This window comes from Apaloderma vittatum, unplaced genomic scaffold (assembly GCF_000703405.1).
Source record: "Apaloderma vittatum isolate BGI_N311 unplaced genomic scaffold, ASM70340v1 scaffold8692, whole genome shotgun sequence".
NCBI lineage: Eukaryota > Metazoa > Chordata > Aves > Trogoniformes > Trogonidae > Apaloderma > Apaloderma vittatum.
The window spans coordinates 54212-74394 of NW_009705249.1; the positions used below are offsets into that span (position 1 = coordinate 54212).

The 20183-nt window shown below is 44.9% G+C and overlaps 1 protein-coding gene across 1 annotated transcript in view; it reads right to left on the reverse strand.

The window, feature by feature from the left end:
• RASAL2 (RAS protein activator like 2) overlaps window positions 1-20183 on the reverse strand; it is a 94894-nt gene that overhangs the window by 12032 nt on the left and 62679 nt on the right. Inside the window, exons 5-12 of the mRNA XM_009865320.1 lie at window positions 13017-13170; window positions 11393-11491; window positions 10049-10603; window positions 7581-7725; window positions 5158-5302; window positions 4030-4266; window positions 3191-3392; window positions 714-892 (exon numbers count right to left, since the gene is read on the reverse strand). Coding sequence (XP_009863622.1) covers window positions 714-892; window positions 3191-3392; window positions 4030-4266; window positions 5158-5302; window positions 7581-7725; window positions 10049-10603; window positions 11393-11491; window positions 13017-13170 — 1716 coding nt within the window. The remainder of the gene's footprint in view (window positions 1-713; window positions 893-3190; window positions 3393-4029; window positions 4267-5157; window positions 5303-7580; window positions 7726-10048; window positions 10604-11392; window positions 11492-13016; window positions 13171-20183) is intronic.

A 20183-nucleotide genomic window follows, 5' to 3' on the forward strand; every position in this document is an offset into this window, starting at 1 on the left:
AAGGCTCCTGTAGATGTAGACAGAAGCTCAGGGGGCAGACGCTTCCACATGACAAGACTGGCCCTCACACCTGACAGCACGGAAACCACTCAGGGCCCACAGGACTCGAGCTCCTTGGCAGCTCTGTCACACTGCAGCCTTTTGCCTCAGATTAACAGCTACGACAGCATGAGAAACACTGTGCTAAACACAGGAGGGACTACTGGGCCAGGCTGGACAGGGCTTAGAGCAACCTGCTCTTGTGAGAGGTGGACACACTAGAGAGGAGAGGTGCCCATGACAGGGGGTTGGAACTAGATGAGCTTTAAGGTCTCTACCAACCCAACTCATTCTGATTCTATGATTTTTGCTATTCCACTGGTGACAAGTTCCACCCAGTAAACAGGCAGCATGGTCACCAGAAGGAAACATTACAGCTGATGGTGCCTCCAGACATTCAAGACTGCCAGTTAACTGCAAAACTGGCTTTTAGCAGCTCAAGTCATTGACTCCCAGAGATACATTTGAGTCCAGAGGAAGTCAAAAGCTTCAGGTCCCTAGTGCCACCTCGTGCACCTCTTGCTGGGACTGTGCATTCCCTGTGAGAGAGGTCCAAGCTCCCTGCTCCTACAGCTGCCCAGGGCAGACAGTTCAGGTGATGGAGCCCTCGACTCTTCACAGGTTTAACAATCCCCTTCTACCACACCTTCCCTGGAGCTCTGGCTGTTACATACCCATCAGTGGGGTCCTCAAATATCTTCTGGAGCCCTGAGGAGAGACTGCCACTGACGTTTGGACTAGAGCTGTGCTCCGTGAAACGCCTCAGCTGCTGCTGTATTGGCGTTGGGTTGGTCATTGATTTGGTGATATCGGCAAGAATACGAGGAAGAGGTCCCAGTTTTGCCACGGTCGCCTGTAGGAAGGAATTTTCACCCTAATTGGACAACAAGCACCGCGACATCCGCCAGGTTTTGGGTTTTTTTTGTTTGGTTTTTTTTTTGATAACGATGCACAGAGGCGGAGGGGTGGAGGTGGAAGGAAGGAGGGTGGGTGGTTGTGTGCGAGTGTGCCAGGACCATAATGCAGTGTTACGGAGCAGCGTAACCACGGCGACGAGATGGATGGAGGAGACGAAACGGGGTGCAGCAGACATTGAGGAAAGAAAAGGAAATAGAAAAGAAATTAGGATTGACCCCAAAAAAATAAAAATCATGCTCAATTAAACAAAACTATTGCCATTCCAATGCAAAACTATCATGCAAAGCAAACTGGGTTCAGGGTGGGTGAGCTCAAAGTGAAAACTACGGTATCTACTCATTAAAGGGCATTCAAAGACTACAGATTCAGCTAGTGGGGGGAACTTTCCAGGCAAAGGGTGTCATGTGGTACAGAAAACGCATGCCAACAGACAAGGGGATGCGGCATTCGGGGGGATCATGAGAGAATTGCAAGGGTTGAGGGAGATGGGGAGAGACAAGGTTTTCATTTCATAAGCCTTTAGCTTTTGGCATCCTACACCAATGCCATCTTCTGTAGTACCCTGTTATCAACAATTACGGTGTTCTTTCCTACCTAAGAGTGAAAAATAACTGTGAAAACATCAGTGATCCTCATCCCAACATTATCACATCAGCCTGGGATTAGCTGTGTAGCTTCTTGTTCAATTACGTGCCAGCTCGTTGTTGGCCAGGCCCAGGATAAGAGCCGCTAACCTTCCAGCAGGGAAGGCTGCTTGTTCAGAATCTTTTGTTGTCATCATGCCCCCCTATGGGTCACTACTGGTTGTACCATCTACAGGGCATCTTTTAGGCTCTTGGGACTGCAGGAAGAAGGTGAAAGTGCTGGAGAATTATAAGAAAGTAAAACTCTGCTACAAAGATAATGCTCCCTTCAAAGATATCCTTATTTTTTCCTGTAAGCAGGTCTTCAGTTTGGCTTCAGAGAAAGGTCTCTTTAGAGATGCTTTCCTATAGCGCTCATGTGTTTATTAACACCTCTGAGGTGACTTCTCTTGTCATTTCCCAGTCATTACCTACAGTAAAGCAATATTGCAACACAACCTGACCCCTTAACCCTCTTTTTAGAGAGCCATTTTACCAGTTCCCAAGGGCCTGTCGGGATGCATCTAACCTACGGAAAGGACAAAGCAGATCCACTTTCACAGTTTCAGGCTGGAGCTGGGTTTCTCCTGACCTGACCAGCCTGGAGGGAGAGGGCAGCATTCCCCACACTGGTGGGTTTACCCTGATGTGTAGAAATGGATCTGGTCTTTTTGGGTGCTCACTTGGCCTGTTTTCCTGAGGCTGAAAAAAAAACCATCTTTATAGCTCACTTTGCTGCTTGCGACATTTTGGACGTACACTATGTGCACGTATGAGGGAAATGGAAAAACAAGGTCGTAAATCGTTATCAAGCTAAGATTAACTAAGATTTATACATATTGCCTTTCTGAGTCAAGGACATTTCAATTTGTTCCAATGCAACAAGCTTTTTTTTGTTTTCTGCTTTAAATAATCTACTGCGAGAAAACAGATACCAATAAATAACTGTTTTGGCAAACCTTAATGGAATAAAAATATTGCCACAATTCACCTCACCTTTCCAGTTTCAAAGGAAAGAATAATATAAAAGGAATATGGATAAAATAATGCACCTCCATTCCAAGCCCTTGCAAAAAAAAAAAAAAACAAAAAAAGAGCAGACGATCTTTTGAGGTCCCTTCCAACCCCTAACATTCTCTCATTCTGTTATTCTGTGACTCACAGCTCAGCTTTTCTGGGTCTTAACCCCCTTTGCTGTTAAGGTTTTAAGTATTGAAAAGGGCTCTGCAACATCTTCACTTCCTCTCCAAAGAGTCTCCCTCTTTTCCGCAGCTCCCTTAGGAGAAAGGATCAGCTGCTCAGGGAATTCCAGGCCTGCTTTTAAGCCCTGCCCTCCCTCCACTGCTGAAGACCCAGCCTCACCTAGGGCTCTGCAAAGCGTGTGCCCTACTGATGAAGCCCAACCAGCTTCACGCGCCCTGCTTCAGCCCTCCATCTGAAACCACAGGAAGAACGATTGTGAAATACCACCATCGAACATTCCTCTCAAAAGCTGTGGAATAAGTTCTCCCCAAAGCAGGCTTCAGCTGCTCCCCTGATGTTTCCTAGTGTTTACTGTTGCTACGTGACAATCGCTGGATTCACCCTCGCGGGCCTCCAGCCTGCTTTACCTTATCAAGTTGGGACACAACCTCCCATAAGAGGGAATGCAAAACTGAGAGCTCCCTGCCCAGGTCGATGTAGCCCTCAAATCCGGGCATGTTTGAGATGGTATCTGGGTTAGAGATTTCCAAGAGAAAACGCTTCATTCCTCCCCACTCGTGTTCCAAAAAGTCATTCATGAAGGCCATGTACTCCTCCTTATTACCAAACCTGCAGGAAAGTGGAGGGAGGGAAACACAATCAGTAACTTTCACAGAAAATACGGAGTATGAGTCCTTACAGACAATTAGTTAAATACTTAGCTTTAGACCTGCCTTTCCGAAGACTTGCTCTGTGGGGGCGGGGGGGGGGGTAGGGGGAAGGAAAATTTAAGAGATTCACAGCTTTTGTGGACTTATTTAAATACTAGCAATTCACTGTTCATGTTGCAGTTAAGGGCCCAACACATCTCTCCGCACACTCTCTCATGGAAACCCTCTCTCTTCTTCCCTTCTTTACATCCCCTCCCCTGTAAGGCACATGCCACGCCCTTTGTATCATTCAGCTGAGAATTCTGGAAGAAGAAAGGAGGAAAATCATGATCCTTGGTGGGAACAGGCTTTTTTTTATCCCCTGCTGAAACAGCACACACACTGACATGCTAATGTATGGCTCTGCTTAGTTTTATACTGTGTCCCCTTCCACAGAATTCCACACAGCCCAAATCTGCATGCGCAAAGAAGAATTTATCCAGCCCAACACTGAGGTGTCTTCAAGGGGAACAGTGTTCACTGTTGCCTGCAAGTATGACTGCTTGCTCCGCATCAACCTCCAAGGGACAGTTTTCGACTTTGCTCCAACCACCTACTTAGCAAAATTGGCGAGATTCTGGATGACTTTCGCAATAAGGGTGAGCGTGCGAGATGTTCGGTCATCGGGATACTCCTGCATGAGGCTGAAGAGGCTGGGGGACATGATTGCGGGACACAGGAACCGGAGGAAGAGGGAGGCACTGATCAGGCGTTCGCTGATGTCCTGCTTGCCCCTGCTCAAGCACTGCTGCTTCCAAGACGCAAACACCTCCTTCAGCTCACGAGGGAACACACTGAAAAAAAATGAGAAACCAAGAAATAAAATTGCATGGGCAATGAGATGCAACAAGTTGAACTGGTGACCAATCGCCTGAAGTAAATTATCTGTGAGAAAATGCCATCAGGTTCCCCATCCCCGCCCCTTTTCTCTCTCCAGATTAGGAAATGTCATTAGACATCTATTCTTAGATCCCCATTTAATCTGGTGATACTTAAGTAGTCTTTAAACCACCCCTTGTTCATATACGTTAAGTGAAGTCATTTCCAGACACACTGATTTGCAAGCTAAGGACTACTTACCCATCGCTACCCTGGACCAAACAGGGTGTTAGAATATTAAAAGCAATCTGAACCAAACTGAACTCATCTCCATAACCATATTTTTTATTTTGCCTGTTAAGTTCTCTCAATATTCCACATTTGCTTCATCCTGGACCATAAAGGCCCTTCTTTCACTACTACCCAGAAACAGAGGTTAATAGAAATCTCTTTGCCAACACTTCCTCTCTGTGATTTCCCGCTCAGTTCTACAGGTCTGAAAGTTTTCTATATGCATTGAAACTTCAGGCTTCTTAATCCAAATTCAAGCAGAAGCCGCTCTCTTCTCACTTTATTTGCTCCTTAGTCAGAGCTCAGTGTGTGTTCCTTTGGCAGGGCGCTTCAGCAGAAGCTCCTGTCAGGTACAGTGTGTGGGACTGGAGCCCTCGATTTGGGCACGAGTTCCACCTGCAATATGGTGTCACATGTAGGGAGGTAGCGAGGGAAGGAAATGAAGGCAGCCTCTGAAGACAGATGGGTCTCTGCTATTTCCCTGTACAACTGCTGTTTTCTCCTCGTCAGACGAGGAACGGGGACCCTCCAAGCAAATGACCTACTGGGGGAGAAGGGGAGGGGAGCTGCCTCACCAGTAAGAATTGATGATCTTGCAGAAGGCCAGCTCACAACACATTTTTAGGTTGCTCTGATGATCTGTTAATTCGCTGGACGAACATTTGCTGGGATCCACCTCGCAGTTTTCGTCTGACTCGTACAAAGCCTTGATGAACTCCCCTGGATGAAGGGAAGAGGATGACAAAACCAGAGCGGTTACAAGAATACCCTCCTTGACACACCTTTTAAATCCTGCTTATGTCTCTCCTCCTTGCTCTCCAGACACTGCTTCCCGTGTCTGCAGCGTGGCCTCCAGACACCAGATGTTGGGGACACGGCTCCTCCCAGCTCTTCCTGAGCTGAGCACTCGCCGTACTGGATCAGATGACTGCTGCTCTGATGCTTCAGCCTCCTGAGCCCTCGCTGCCCCCAAATATAGGTGCAGGAACAGGATGGCTTTGCTTAAAAATCCTGCAGACACTTCACTTAAAAGCCTGGAGAATAGGATTTGACTTGGTATCCAAACTGTATTATCAACTATGAAAATTATCTGCAGTCTTAGAAAGGAAACTGTGCTATATGTCTTCATAATTTTCCCAGAAAATGCATTTGACAGTGCTATTTATTGTTATTGTTTCTAAATTTACCTTTTTTTTTTAAAAAATTTTAGAAAGCGTCACCTTGTCCTTGAATAATAGTAATACCTGAGTGCTAATTTTCTCAACCTCTTTTCTCAAAATCTTACAGCCTGCATCTTTCAAAATCTTTGCATTTCTGTCATTGTTCTCTTTTGGCATCACAACAGAAACTGGACACACAAAAAACTAAGTGAAGTTTCCTTCGTATGACAGACTGGAATAAACTACTTACTAGTTTTCCTTCTATATATGCTAGCATCCCAAGCAATTTTTTAAACTGTTGTTGTTCACTAGGAAAAACTCTTTATTCATGCATTTAATGATTCAATGTCTTTTAAGTTCATCTCCTCAGATGATCCCGCTAGCTTTGAGCTAATGCCAGAAGGCTTGTTTCTGCCTTGTTTTGGTTTTTTTTTTGTCTTTGTTTTCATAAAAACCCTTAAACAAGTCCCACCCCCCTCCACAAATCTCAAGTCAGCAGTGTTCTTGCAAGCAAAGCAGACAGCAGGTTTTCTTAAGGTTTGGTTGTTTTTTTTTTCGTTGGGGTCCAAAAAAATTCTGCTGAGGGCATCTAGATCACCTATTTGCAAAACTCGCAGCATCACTTCTGTTGAGCTGGTTCTGGTTTAACTGCTGTTTATGGGGTAATTTTTTTTTCCCTTAAACACATTTGAAACTTACTCTTTGCGGTCCACAAGACCTGCCTTAATCATATACTGTGATGCTCCTACAGACGTATTAAATAGCTAACACCAAGCATAACATTGTCAATCCTTTCAAAGAACATGGCATCTGAGCAAAATGACATTTAAAACTTGACAAAGAATTAGATGGGCGTGTTGTCACGAGCAATCTCATCATGAGCAATCTTGCCCTGAGCTACAGACAAGCTGGACGACCTTAGGGGGATTTTCCATCTCTCACATGTCTGTGATCTGCAATCTTATCACTCGGCACCAATGCTCTAAATGATGTATTAGAAGCCATTAATTTTAAAATATTTTTTATGTAATTACTGCGCATTAAGGGGCTCACAGTCAAATGTGATATACTGGTCCCACAGCTGATCGTTCAGTCTGCCGAAGAGCATGGCACTAAGTCATATGCTGCTGCCTGGGACTGTGACTTATGCTCAGTGGTTCCACCCATGAGAATACGACTACCACAACAGGCTCATTACCCTTAGGAAATGGCCAAAACGCGTATAATCACAGACCTGACTATGCTGACCCTTGGAGCACTGATTTAGCCAACTACCTCCTTGATGACTTGCCAGTGTCTGGAATTTCTGAGGAAAAGCGTGACTGCTGGGAAAGCAGGCTGCTTTTTTTAATTTTTTTTTGCAAAAGGATGTGGTGTGGGATTCAGCTTTGGCCTGATCTTATTTTCTCTTGTATCAATTTCTAAAGCTTTCTTCTTCCAAGAAACACCAGGGGGATGGGTGGCTTGTTGTGCAATCGTGGACAACACAGACTGCCTGAGGTTGGTCAAAGTTAACTGTAGTGAGGCTGCGAGTTTCTACGTTTTTGGTCCTCTTTATTGCAATATTAGTTGCCTGGACAGTAGTTCGTGACTTAGAGCGGAACCTTCTGGTGGAGAGGGGACAACAATACAATTATCGGAATCCACCCAGGAACGTAACCATGGCAGTTAAGACCCTGTGGGGGTAACGTCGTAGGACATCCTAGGTCGGCTGGGCAGTTTTCACCAGGAGGCAAATAAAGAACACCTCAGGGAATAAAGAGGCTCCAGTCACATTGCAGACAGCTCGGGGTTAGCCCTTGCAATGCAAACGGGTGACAGACAATGAACTTTCTTACCCAGTGCATCATGAAGATACTTCTGCCCTACCAACTTGAGGTACTCCTCAATAGCTTTGGTAGCAAGTGTGTTCTCCCTGAAGATCAAGACGTCATGTTCCCCGCAGCGATCTACCTCAGACATCACTAAATCCGTCAAGAAGTCCTGAAGAAGAAAGGTCAAATGGCAAGAGATTATTTTAGCTGGATTCAGTCACGCCAGGATAACTGCAGAAGCCAAGAAGTCTGGATAAACAGAGGAGCCAGAAAACTACCAGAATAATTGCCCGGCTTAGGACAAGGGATGCAGAGGCCACAGGTAGCAGGAAGCAGCCAGCGCTCCCCTTGAGTTTGCTATGCTTGTAAAATGATACAGATCACAAATTACTAAGGGAGAAGCAAAAGTTTCTAAATCTCTAAAAGAAAACCTTTAGTCAAGTTCACGTTTCAGTTTAGGTCCTGAAGAGAACCCTTCACCAGTTTATCTGTGTCTTTGCCACAAGAAACGGTGATGATGTATTTAACTTTTCATGCTGAATATTGCACACAAACTTGGATTTGAAAATTCAGAGTGCAAGTTAGGCATCAGTTCTTACAGCTTTGTGAAATTTAAATAAGAACAGCTTATATAAATTAAAGCCACAACTGAAAAGTGGTCCAGGATTTGGGAAAAAAGTTAACATACTCAGCGTGGATCTATATGGCTTAACTTGAAATGTATTCAAATGCCCAGGCAGGAACTATCAGCATGTCTTGATATAGTGAATAACCTCTCAATACAGGGTCTGATTGTACAGTAATACCTCATTCCTGAAGTGAGAACTTTAGCATGCAGCATTTCATAAGAAATACTCCGTATTTTGCAAGATCCAATCGCAGCCACCGTAAAGTTCTCCAGGAAAGGAAGCAAATTTCTTGGTTTTTTTCTTTTTTTTTAAACTGTTCAAAAAAATTTAAAAAAAACAACCCCCAAACAAAACACCACCCTGAATTAGGCGATATCAGGATATCATTCTGAGTGATAACTGTGACTTGCTGGTTTTGCTGCAAGCAGCAGCATCCTCCAAGAATGCTCAAAGAGTGTTTTGTAACGCCATTAACTACAGAGGCCATAACCTGCTGCGGGCATCTGAGCATAAAATAGATGGAACAAATTATATATGATAAATATAGATCAAAACTACATCTAGTACTCCCGGTTTTCAATCCGTTATTGCTGGTTCTTTTCAGCAAAACTTGAGGGGAGTATTTTCACGCAGTGCAAACCGGGGACATCCAGCTGCATCACCACCAACACTGCGTGAACTGGAAGTGCACACTCTTCACAGCTGTAGGCTATGGCAGCCTGAGCTGCTCAAAGGTTCCAGTAAACAGAGGTTTCAAACATTCAGGTACTAGGGAGACAATGTTATACCACTAATCGATCTATCTGTTGCAGCCAGCATGGCAGGAATCCAGAGCCTGCCTTCAGTAGGATTTCAACACAACCCTATGGGAGCTGTCCCAGCTTCTCCTGATCAGACAAAGAACTCGGTAAGGAATGAGCTCCTATCACATGGTGCCACACAGCACCAGCCTTTCAGAGATGCACATCAAGGGGGGCAACAGCAACACGGCAGGTGATAACATGAACATAAAAGGACTTTTTCAGAGCAGTTAGATTAGGCTGTGCCTTGGGTGTTGCTTTGGGCCATCCTTCCACACCTCCAATCCTCTAACTTCTGTTTGGTCACGCTTAGCTTGCTCTAGCTGGCATTACTACAAGAAGCTGGCTACAGCTTGGCAGCATCCAGATAAACTAGTGCTTGGTAATGCTTCTCAGAATTTCCTGAGACCTACACATTACCGTCCCACATCTGTTCAAAGAAACTGAGGCTCACTCCAATCGCTGCCTCACAGAGAACCATCAGTATGCACCCAAGAAGTCCTAACAGCATCCTTGCTATTAGGGGCATCACCATTAACCGAGTACAGATTCTCCAAATAGCTTTTCAAATGCTGCCCAAATCAATGTTAGCATTGATTAGCTGACTTAGCACTGAGTCGACAACGGCCCCCTGCTGCTCGCTGTACTGGAGACTTATTTATAGAATTAATTCTCCAGTTTACTCACTCATCTCTTGCTTACTTATTTCTAATCTCTTATCATGAGTTTAGGAATACAGAAAAGGTTCTCGAACACTCAAGTGTTCAACTTTTCAAAATAACACGAAGTTATCTAAGTTCTCCCACTTGTACCTTGTACACAGCATCTTTAATCTTGGTATCAACTCAGTCACTGTTGGTAGTGTGCCTGGCTACATACCCTCCTGGCAGATGCAATTGCCCAAGTCTTTTCAAACACTTTTGAGACCCTTTTCTCAAGTCCTGCCTCATCTGGCACCTTCTGCTGTTGCTTGTGGTCATGTGCTTCCTGGTTTCTAGCCGAAAAGATATCACTGAACAGCAGCAAACAGAGAGTCATCGTGACAGGGGCCGCCCATTCTTACCTTTGCTCTCCCAGTGCTCTGAAGGATGTGCACCAACGCACAAGCCATCTCTTCCTTATTCCTTACGCTGATCACCGGTTCCAGCACGGAGCACAGCATGGTGTAGTTACTGGTAACAAACTCTGCAAATTCTTTGTATTGCTCCATGGGCAAGATGGTGATGGTCTGGTAGCGGGACTTGATCCGAATAGAAGGTCCCCCCGATTTCCCTTTGTTGGGTGTAGGCGTGCTGACCGGGTACCACTTTTCCACAAACTGGCGACCCGTCACACTAGGCATGGGAATGTTGACCAGGCCTACATAATTGTTCTTGTCCTTTTTCTTCTTTTTCTCCACATCCTTATAGATGTGAACTGTGATACTGTGAAGAGGTGGCAGACCGTAAAACTCAAAGTGTTCCCCCCAGAAAATGTTATCAGCTTTTGTTTTGCTGGTGGTGCGGGCAAAGAGAGTGTCATCAAGGCACAGCTCACAGAAGTATTTCTTCTTAGGGGCCAGGTCCTTTGCCTCAATGATCCAGAGACGGAGCACGTTTTCAGCTCGACGGCAGTTGTCCTGTGGAGAAGAAAGGGCTCAGCTTTGATCCAGAATCCTTAAAAATTCAGTGTTTTCTCTAGTGAAGCAGCAGCGAAGGGCTGCTTTCGGTGTGCAAGGTAGGGATAGAGTCAGAACTCAGAATCGGAATCTCTAGAAAATCAGACATTTTCTAAAGCAGAGGCAAAGGGCTGTCTTTTGTATGCCAAAGGTGGGGAGCCAAACATTTTTCATCTCAAAAAGCTCTATTTGAAATGGGTTAGAAAACAAACACTCTGCACCAGGGCCACTCAAAAGCCACTAGACTGGCACGGCACACTGCATTGCTCCCTCTCAGGAATAACTTCCAGCGCGCCGTTTGCCTCTCCCTCGGAGGTGGTATGTCAACTATGGAAGTGACTTCTCAGATATTTCTGCTTGACCCATAACTTGACTCTCCTTCTCAAGGAGAATTCCTGTTTTTTCTTTTTTTTTTTTCTCCCAAGCTGTGCCCCTACAGTAAAACATGAAATTCTTGAAGCCATGTCCCATGCTTCTGAGGTGCATGGCATCAGAAATCTGGCCTGACATGCCATAAGCAGGCACTGGGGCAGGGATCAGGGAGCGTGCCGACGTGATTTACTCGTTCAAGGTTTGACCTACTGCACTCCCTACAAGAGCACATGCAGTTTTGATACTACTGATGAGTGGACTTCTCCTCAGACTAAATTAATTTGGGATGCATCTATGGGAAGCCCTGGTACACCGGCCTAAAATCCAATCACAGCACCTCCATTTCCCCACTAATCTTATTTCCTCCGTTTCTGTTACCTTATTCGGCTGCACCGTTCTGCGTAGGTTTTCCATCCACTTGTCCCTCTCTGCTGCTGAGGAACAACTGAAGCATTTACTGCCACTGGAGTAGGTTACCTGGAACACATAAATGACAAGCTGAGTTCAGGCAAGCCTAGGAGACTTGTACCAGGCTGCAAAAAGCAGGATGATGATGATAAACAATGCTCAAGCAACAAAATAAACGTGAAGAAGACAGAAAAATGATACAGGAGCCTAGAAGGTGGAGAGGTTAAAAGGCCCACAAAATGCAGAGAGAGGAAAAAAAAGTTCAAATTAATATAAGGCTAAAGGAATATGTGAGAGAAGCACCAGATGCTTTTCTTAAAAGACTTTTAAACAAAGCTCTAATTGACCATCAGTTTATTTTTTAAAAACACTTGTTAATTGATCCATAGCTATTAAATGCTTGGAGTTTTCCCCGCTAAGTCCTGGAGGCAGATGATTTGGTTACTAATAGTGTAAAGACAGACAGAACTAACAACATATTACTATAAGATGAAACCCATCGGAAATGATTTCTTCAGTAAGTACGTTTCCAAGTTAAATATGTGTTTCCAAGGGTCCATGCATACAGCAACAGCCTAAAACAAACCAATGGAGTCGTGGCTCCGACACTCGATGCCACCACAACCCTGCTTTCACGCAGGAGGGAACTGCCTCAGATTTTTTCACTTTTACGTGGCCTGACAAGCTTCATTTACTCTTCCCGTTCATTTGTGCACACAATTAACAAAGCATTTTGAGGCAACAGCCTGAGAGGTAAGTTGTCGCCATTTTTTTTTCACTCAACTCCCCAAACCTAAGCAAGTTGGAAAGTTCTTCCAACCCGAAGCATGAGACTGAAGCAAACAGGAACAGTTCCTGGATACATCCCGAGGGAGAAGGACCCGGTGCGCTGGTTTTCTGACAGCATGGTTTTCCAGGTTGTAAACAGTTCTTTGCTCCAGAAGTTTAGATTCATCTGACTAATCCTGAAGACAGACTGTCACCCACCCCTGACACGACGGATTACGACTGCGATGGCCTTAGGCACATCTGAACAGCATCTGGGGCTATGCTGTTGGTCCTGACCCCGAAGCAAAGCCCCCGCAGCCCGTGCTGAAATGGCAAGAGGATCTGTGAGTCCTGCTCCACGGCACAACGGACATGTCCACAGTTGCTGACACTTCTCCTTTAGCTGTCGGAGAATGGGCTGAGCTAATGGAAGGAGACTCTGACTGGAAATCACATTTCTTGGACACAGTACGTTTTCTAAATTTAATTGTAGGTGAATTTGGAGAGGATGAATACACAGCTTAGGAATAGCAGCATGTTTCAGCTACACATTTGGATGCAAGCTACAAATGCTTAGATATTTATCAAATGAAAGAGATTTTTCAATTAGAAGACACGGTAATTGGAAAAGACTCCTCTCCGCTGAGCGCCTGATGCCATTAGCCTCAAGGACTTCAGAATTGCAGGCTGGTTTGACAGCCCCCACCCAAACCTCAGAACAGCAGCAGCTCCTGATCTGTTCTGCAATTACAGTCACCCAGTGGCGTCCTGCAAGGGTTCAGGCTGACCAACGTAATCGGCTGCCTGCTTGGAGAGTGTTCTTTACCTCAAAGCAGAAGTCTTGCCCAAGGATACTGCTGTGAAGTGGTTTAACAAAGACTTTTTCTTCTGCCCCGAGATCCAGAGCCTCCACGGCGCTGCCTGGGCTCAGTAAAGACTCATGGGAACGGGACTCTTTCAGCTTTGGCAGTCCACGTGACCTGCAAGAGAACAATGGGGAAAGGGAATGTGATTTTTGATTTTTTATTTTTCCTCACTGTTACCAAGAGAGTTGGCAAGATCCAGGAGAAATCTGCAACTCAGTGTTTATTCAGAACAATTTCTACAATTACCCAGTAAACTTTCTGAAAATAACATTAGGCCAGTAATCCCAGACCCCCAAGGAAATATCCAGCTGCATAAGCTTGGGAAGTCCATTCCCACTGACCTAGAAATTGTAGCTGCTGAGCCATCACTGAAAGAACAGTGAAACAACAAATTCAGAGCTTAACTCCAGAGCTTTCAAGAAACCCCACAGATAGGTTTGGATATATTATTGAAAAATACTTACTACTATCTACATTACTAGATAAATGTTGTGTATTAACAGTAAAACGCACACCAATCTCGAAATCTCTAAACCAACACAGAAAGATAGCTGCTCACGTTGGAGCAGACAATCTCCCCGCAACATCAGTGATTTCTCTTAATATACAAAGCCTTTAAACTGAAGTTGAATATTCAAATTCATGCCAACTTCACAATGCTCAGATCTGTTACCCACACTTAAATTTTGCATTTTCTTCTTCCGCTGCTTCTTCCAGTTCTAACAGTTTCCAAATTTTGGTACCTCCACTCTCTTTTCATTTCCCCTCACTGACACATACTCCTTTCAAATTGACTGGCCTGCAAATCCATGAGCTCTACCAGAACGCACCTTTTTACCAGTGCAGTCTTCTCTTTGTCCCCACCAGTTCCTGAATACTTCTCAGAGACATACGCTCCCTCCCATACACCACAGCATTTTGTAACCGGCGGCAGCAGCAGCGCAAGATGTGCTCTAACACTTTCTATATTCTTCTAGTTTGATTTAATGTGACATTTGTGCATAGTAGGGAGGTCCTGCTGTCAAATAGCCCTGTGAAACGTGCTCAATTTATATGTGACAGCGGCTTCACCGCGTCTCCTTTTCTTCTGAACTAACATCTGGACTATAAGCTTCCATAATAAAGTCATAACCCTCCAGGCAAAACTAGCGTTTCTGCTTCTAAAACCAAAAACAATGCATGCATGTGTGTTATTTTTCCTCTAGCTGGAACTCAGTCCAAGCCTTCACAGATGACCAAGAAAGAGGAAGAGCACCGAGACTCAGCCCAGCAAAAACCGATCTGTTTTTACCTGGCAGGTCAAGAGTTTGTTAAGATACTGAAGCTTGTGCTGGTCCCTGTGAACGTGTGTCCATAAATGCGGTCGCACACCCAGCAAGTGTGACCAAGCACGAAGAACAGATGTGAAAGCAGAATCTCACCTGCTGTTGATACATTACACAGAGAAAGGCAAAGCTCTGAAACAATGCTTTCTCACCTGTGTTTGTCCTCACAGTATTTCCTCTTTTATTCGATTCCCAGCATCAAGGCTCATTATCAACTGGAAAAGGCTTTTGAAAAAAGTATTTATGGAGGAGTGTAAAGCACAGCTACCTCTAACAGCTTCCTCAATTTTGAAAAATATGTAGTTTTTATATACTTCCCTCATGTATCTCACACAAAAAAATCCTCTAATCTTAGCAAAATCAAATTCCTCCTACCCTTGAGCAATTCTGTGGAGAAATAGAGAGGAAAGAAAAAACCCCAATGTTTGGAAAAGGCATCTTCAGTACTTCTAAGGCTGCTTAACCAAAACTTGGCTATCACGAAGGATACATATAAAGCAACCATCAGAGTTTCTCCAACTGCTTGTTTGTACAAAATGAAATGCGAAAGGTAGATTCACGTATGATAAGATTCATTAAACAGCAAGGGAGGACTTTGTTCCCATTTTAATATATTGAATGACCTAAGTGCAGGCAGCAAAAACCTTTTAATCGGAGGGAAATTACAAGACCCTGATTTCAAATGCAAAGCAGCAGCCCTGGTACAAACGCATTGGCCGTGCTTTGTTATAACAGGTTACAGCGGCGGCTGTACCAATGCAAACCTAAAAACCTCAGCCACGTATAATTGAACGCTTGCTGCAGCTAAGGTAGGGCATGTCTAAAATAAACACACCACAACACACCACTTCAGTACCATCTCTGCAAAATCCTCTAATTTCTCCTCTTGAGAAAGCGCCGCTGAGGTCACTTGGCTTCCATCCCTATCTCAAACTCTGGGCATTCCAGCCCTAACAAAGGACTTTGGTGGGTGATGCAGGGGAGCTGGCCAAGAGCCCGCAGCCAACTCCTGCCTCAGCTCCTGTCAGAGAAGAAAAGCATGCAATGGTCACAAAGAGAGGGAAGAGGAGGGAAAGGAAAATAATTACCATTTGGAGAAAGAAAAATAGGTTTTAGAAGTCCCAGTTAAGCGGAGGCTGCGCTTGGGGTAAGACAAATCAAGCACACCTACATGAAACAACTGTACAGCCACTTAGCAGTGCATCCCCAAATCATAGCGATGCCACATGTCACAGCTCTTCCTTTCAAACTTCCGTTCTCTGGGCTGTATCTCAGACAACAAATCTTGCTGGGAGAGGAAAAAAAGCACAAAGATCCAGAAAGAGTTCTTCCTTGAGCCTCTGGTTACAAATTTCAGCTCAGCATCGCACCAGGCAGATATGCCAGGGCAAGAGGAAAAGTCACAGCCACAGCAGCGGTAAAGAAATCTCTCTCCTTGCGGGTTGCGCTCCTGCCCAGCCCCGCAGGTGACATGAGGAGGCTCCCAGGTGCCTGTTGCCATGGTGTGGCCTCCTGTAAGGAGATTAGGGAGGGCTGGGAGAGGCAGCAAGCACAGCAGGCTCCGCAGACCTGGCAAAGATGACCTTTCCAGAAAGGAAGAAGCCCCTCCTCTTCCTCTCTTATAACAAGTGAGGTGTCTGCCAGGAACATCTCCCAACAGCCTTTGGGGACAGGGTGGGAACAAAAGCAGGTAGGCGCAGAAATTGCACCCTGTGCCTCCACATCCCACCCTACAAATTAAATATTTTAGCGGCATCTATTACACTTTGTCACTCTTCTAACCAGTGGGCTCTGAACATTTCGCTTTGCTGCAGATCAGCTGGAGCATGGGTAGTCCTGTCGACTCAGGGTCCTGTTCAAGTAATCCCTTGAAACTACCATATTTAAAACAGCTCAATAAACTGATTAAGTGGCTTAGAATTGGCACTTTGTCTTCCATAAACACCGCAGCGATGTTGTAAAGCTGTTGGTTAGATGCAACCGCACAAATTTACAAACATGAGCGTGTGCATTTGTAAGCTCCATGGCGTACATATTTCACCTATTGATAGATCTGCAAAGCAAATTGTCGGCGTGTGCCTAAATCAGCAGCATCCCAATCAATACAGGCAGTAATTATACGGCAATAATAGTCCTCTGCTGCTTTAAAGCCTCATCTGATATTCTGAAGCTGTAAGTAACAATGAAAGAAAATTGCTCGCTGGCTTCCCTTTTGCACTGGGGCCCGGTTAATAGACTGACACCGCTAACGAACTTGCCAATGTCCAGCAAAGGGGCTGGATTAACAGGGTCTTTCCTGTATTAGTTAGGAAGCTACTGGCAAAATGAGTGTTGCTTAGTGTCTGTTCAGAGAGAGGTAATCCCAGAGAAGCAGATTACTGTAAACAGGAAGATCGAACATGCAAAAGGTGGGGGAAGGGTTGTTTGTACAAATCTGTTTCTGTTAAACAGCTCCATTAACAACACAAATCCTGTTTTAAATTACAATTAACCTCCCATGTTCAGCTTCTTTTCTTTCCTGTGCTGCTTTTGCTATTTAACTCTGCACAAACCAAAAACATTTGCACAGGACAACATAGGAGCTCAAAGCAAATAGCCACCAACAGCATCCAACAATTCTCATGTAGGTATTCCCCATAATTTCTTTGCAACAGAGAAGAGGAGCATGTCAAGGAACATTTTAAACTTCTCACCTCTTTTCACACATTTTGGCAGACTGGCCTTCAGAACTGCATGACTTCCTTCTAAATTGGAGCCCAGCCGATGTCCCAAACCACTAACCTGGCAGCAGCATGCAGCTACTACTGAAAAAGATCTCTTCAACAACACCATCTTGCTGGCCCAACCTCATATTGACCCTCTCCTTGCACACCATAATTCAGTATTTTTCCACTACAGGATGATCTTGGTTGTAAGCCAGGAACTAGAAAGCTCTGGCTTTCAGTGCCTGCGCGTGGCATGCTAGTAGCCAACCTTTCTTACATTCTACTGTGTATAAGGCATGTAGAACAAAGGGTTAAAATCCTAATTGCTGTAGTTATGAAGCTCTCCTGCTGATTTTGACCTATTTAAAAGCCAACCTAGGAAGCACAAAAGACTTTCAATTACTGAGCCTACCAGGCAAAGCACTATATTGCTTGAAAAACAAGCCTGTGGACAGCAATAATCCACAAGTTAAAAAATAAATGTATAGAAATGAATTAGCAAGGAACAGAATCCCACAATCTGTTTCCTTCACCAAGCTGGTGTGAAGGCAAAAAACTTGTCTGGCCCAAGCACCCAGCTAAAGCCATGTCTCCACTTGTCTTCCACAACACCCGTGTGTTTAGAGACACTCCCCAAGATCAGAAAGTAGAATTCAATACTTAGCCACTCGCAAAGTCACAGGAGAAAGCTCGTGTTGTCATGCAGCGCACTTTCAACTCAGCGCTGTGACTCGAAACCCCAGCCCGGCGCGGGACCCCAGCATCACCTGCACTACGGGCGCGCTCTGCCCGCGCCGCAGCGTCAGGTTTCCCTGTGTGAGCATTCATTGTGTAGGCACCACACCCCGCTTCGTTCTCCAACATGCCAATTAGCAGAACATCCTATTACTCGGTCAACTATTCTACAAGTCTAACCAGTTTCATTATTTACTTTTTATTCTTTTGAATTCAGAAACTTAGGGTAACTTACTTAGATGCAAGCTCTACTCAGCTGGAATTGAACGCCGGCTTTTTCCGAGTGTATTCCTTTAGCCTTCCATTGAGAGTCTGGTCTTTTCTTGCAAGGCCCTACCCAAAGCCTCACTGTTTGAATCCTGGATTTGCAGAGTCCTTCCCCGCCTGCCTGCCCTTCCCTACAGCTTGTCCAACAGGCACCTCAGGCAGGCTGCTGAATTTCACAGCAGTAGCATTCTCCTCATGTAACCCTGGGTCTCTGCCATTTAATTTCAAATTCTTTTCGTTTTGCTGGACCAGAGACACTTAACCAATTCGGTTTCATTTTACTGCTAAATCAATTTATAGGCAAACGCTACACAGAGGCACATAGGGTTTGCAGAAAAGCCTCAGCCGTGAAGAAGGGTGTTTTTATAAAGGAGCCAAGTGAGCTCACAGGTGGGACAGAGCAGTCTAGCACCAAGGTGAAGGTTCACAACAATAAGCTTAACACTGAGATCTTGTTCAGTTTTCACTGAAAACCAAAACACCTGTGTGAGGATTGGAAAAAACCCCACAACACCCCAAATCCAAGAAACTGGCTGAAAGAAATCTGTTCACCAAAACAGGAGCCAGACGTCTCTGCAGAGGCAAACCACTCCTCCTCCCCATTCCTCATACTCCAGCACACAGACAGAAACAGATACGCTGAATGAAAACGAGCTCAGAGTGAGTCAAGCCTTAATAATGCATTGCGTAACACGGATTTTTATCCTTACGTGTAAACCGGGATAAAAATCACCCATCTTCTCTTGAAAACCCGCATGAAATTAAAATGAACGAATAAGAAAAACCCAGCAAGATACGCTTCTATTGCTTATATGATCTGCACTATTTTCATACTGCAAAGAAACCAAGAGGGAAGAGCGAGAACTTACCGAAAGTAGAAAAAGCTGTCATTTGAGCAGCGATACCGCTTCACCATGAACCCCAGAGCCATGGCTACTCGTGTCCCCACGACCTGCCAGAGCCCATTCCAAGCAAACACACCACGGATCCTGCGCCCGACTATGACTATCTGATAATGCCATAAAATGACTTTTAGTAAAGCAGGAGGATTCCCACGTGGCAGTAAATCCCAACAGGACAAAACCCTCCCAGCTGTCGGCAGAGCTTTATTGCTGTCGCTGAGACCATATGCAGCCAGTCTCAACCCTCTCTGCTCTCTCACCATAAACAAAACTGAGGCAAGAACCATCAGTCCATGTGGAAACAGGCTCAAACTCCTGGCTGCCAATTGGAAATATTAATTTGGTCACTCCTTTTAAACACAATTTTCCTCAAGTCTTTCCTCATGCTTTTTCACATGTTTTATGTATTACTGACACTGAGAAAATGTTAAGAGACAACTGTGTGGGTTGAAGGGCTCAAAGAATGTGGTGGGAAATGGGCTGGGAGAGCTGTGGAAGACGATGCGGTGATGTGGCGCCTGACGGCCTCATTGCAAGAGGGGTTGATGACCCGGTGAGAAGCCGTACTGGCCACGAGTTTTCAAGTACAACAGAGCACCCAGCAAACAATCCAGACCTGGAGTAATAGAAGGGACGCGAATTACAGTTTGAGAGGTTGTGGATTTCTATGGAACACCTGGATGCTGACCCACGGTGGGCTCGTTCCTGGAGAGCTGCCGCAGCTCTCTGCTCTCCCCATCCACTAACCCACACTGAAACAAAGTTAAAAGCCAGAAAAAGCAGGTTGGCCAAATGCTTTCCACTGAAACAGAAAATTTGATTACAAAAAAATCTGCAACGAATCTCCATCAGTCCTTCCTGCAGCATTCCTGAATCCTTTCTATTTTAAATCAGCTCTGAACAGACAGCATCCATCCTCTGCCACCATCTGGCATGGCAAGCCATGTTACAGTTTCCCAAATTTTGATGTGCACCAGGATAACTAATCTTCCTTACTCCAGAATTTTACAGGTACTTATTATCTATAAACATCTCCTGTTTCTTATAACAGGGCCCAAATGCCTCAAAAGCATGAGAAAGCAACATGGCAGCAGCCTCCATTTCCTTCTAATCCTCGCAGGGTTTTAATTTATAAAGCTATATAATACTTCCTTTGAAGGCAGGGTTCTTGCATTTGTCAGAGCAAGAAAAGG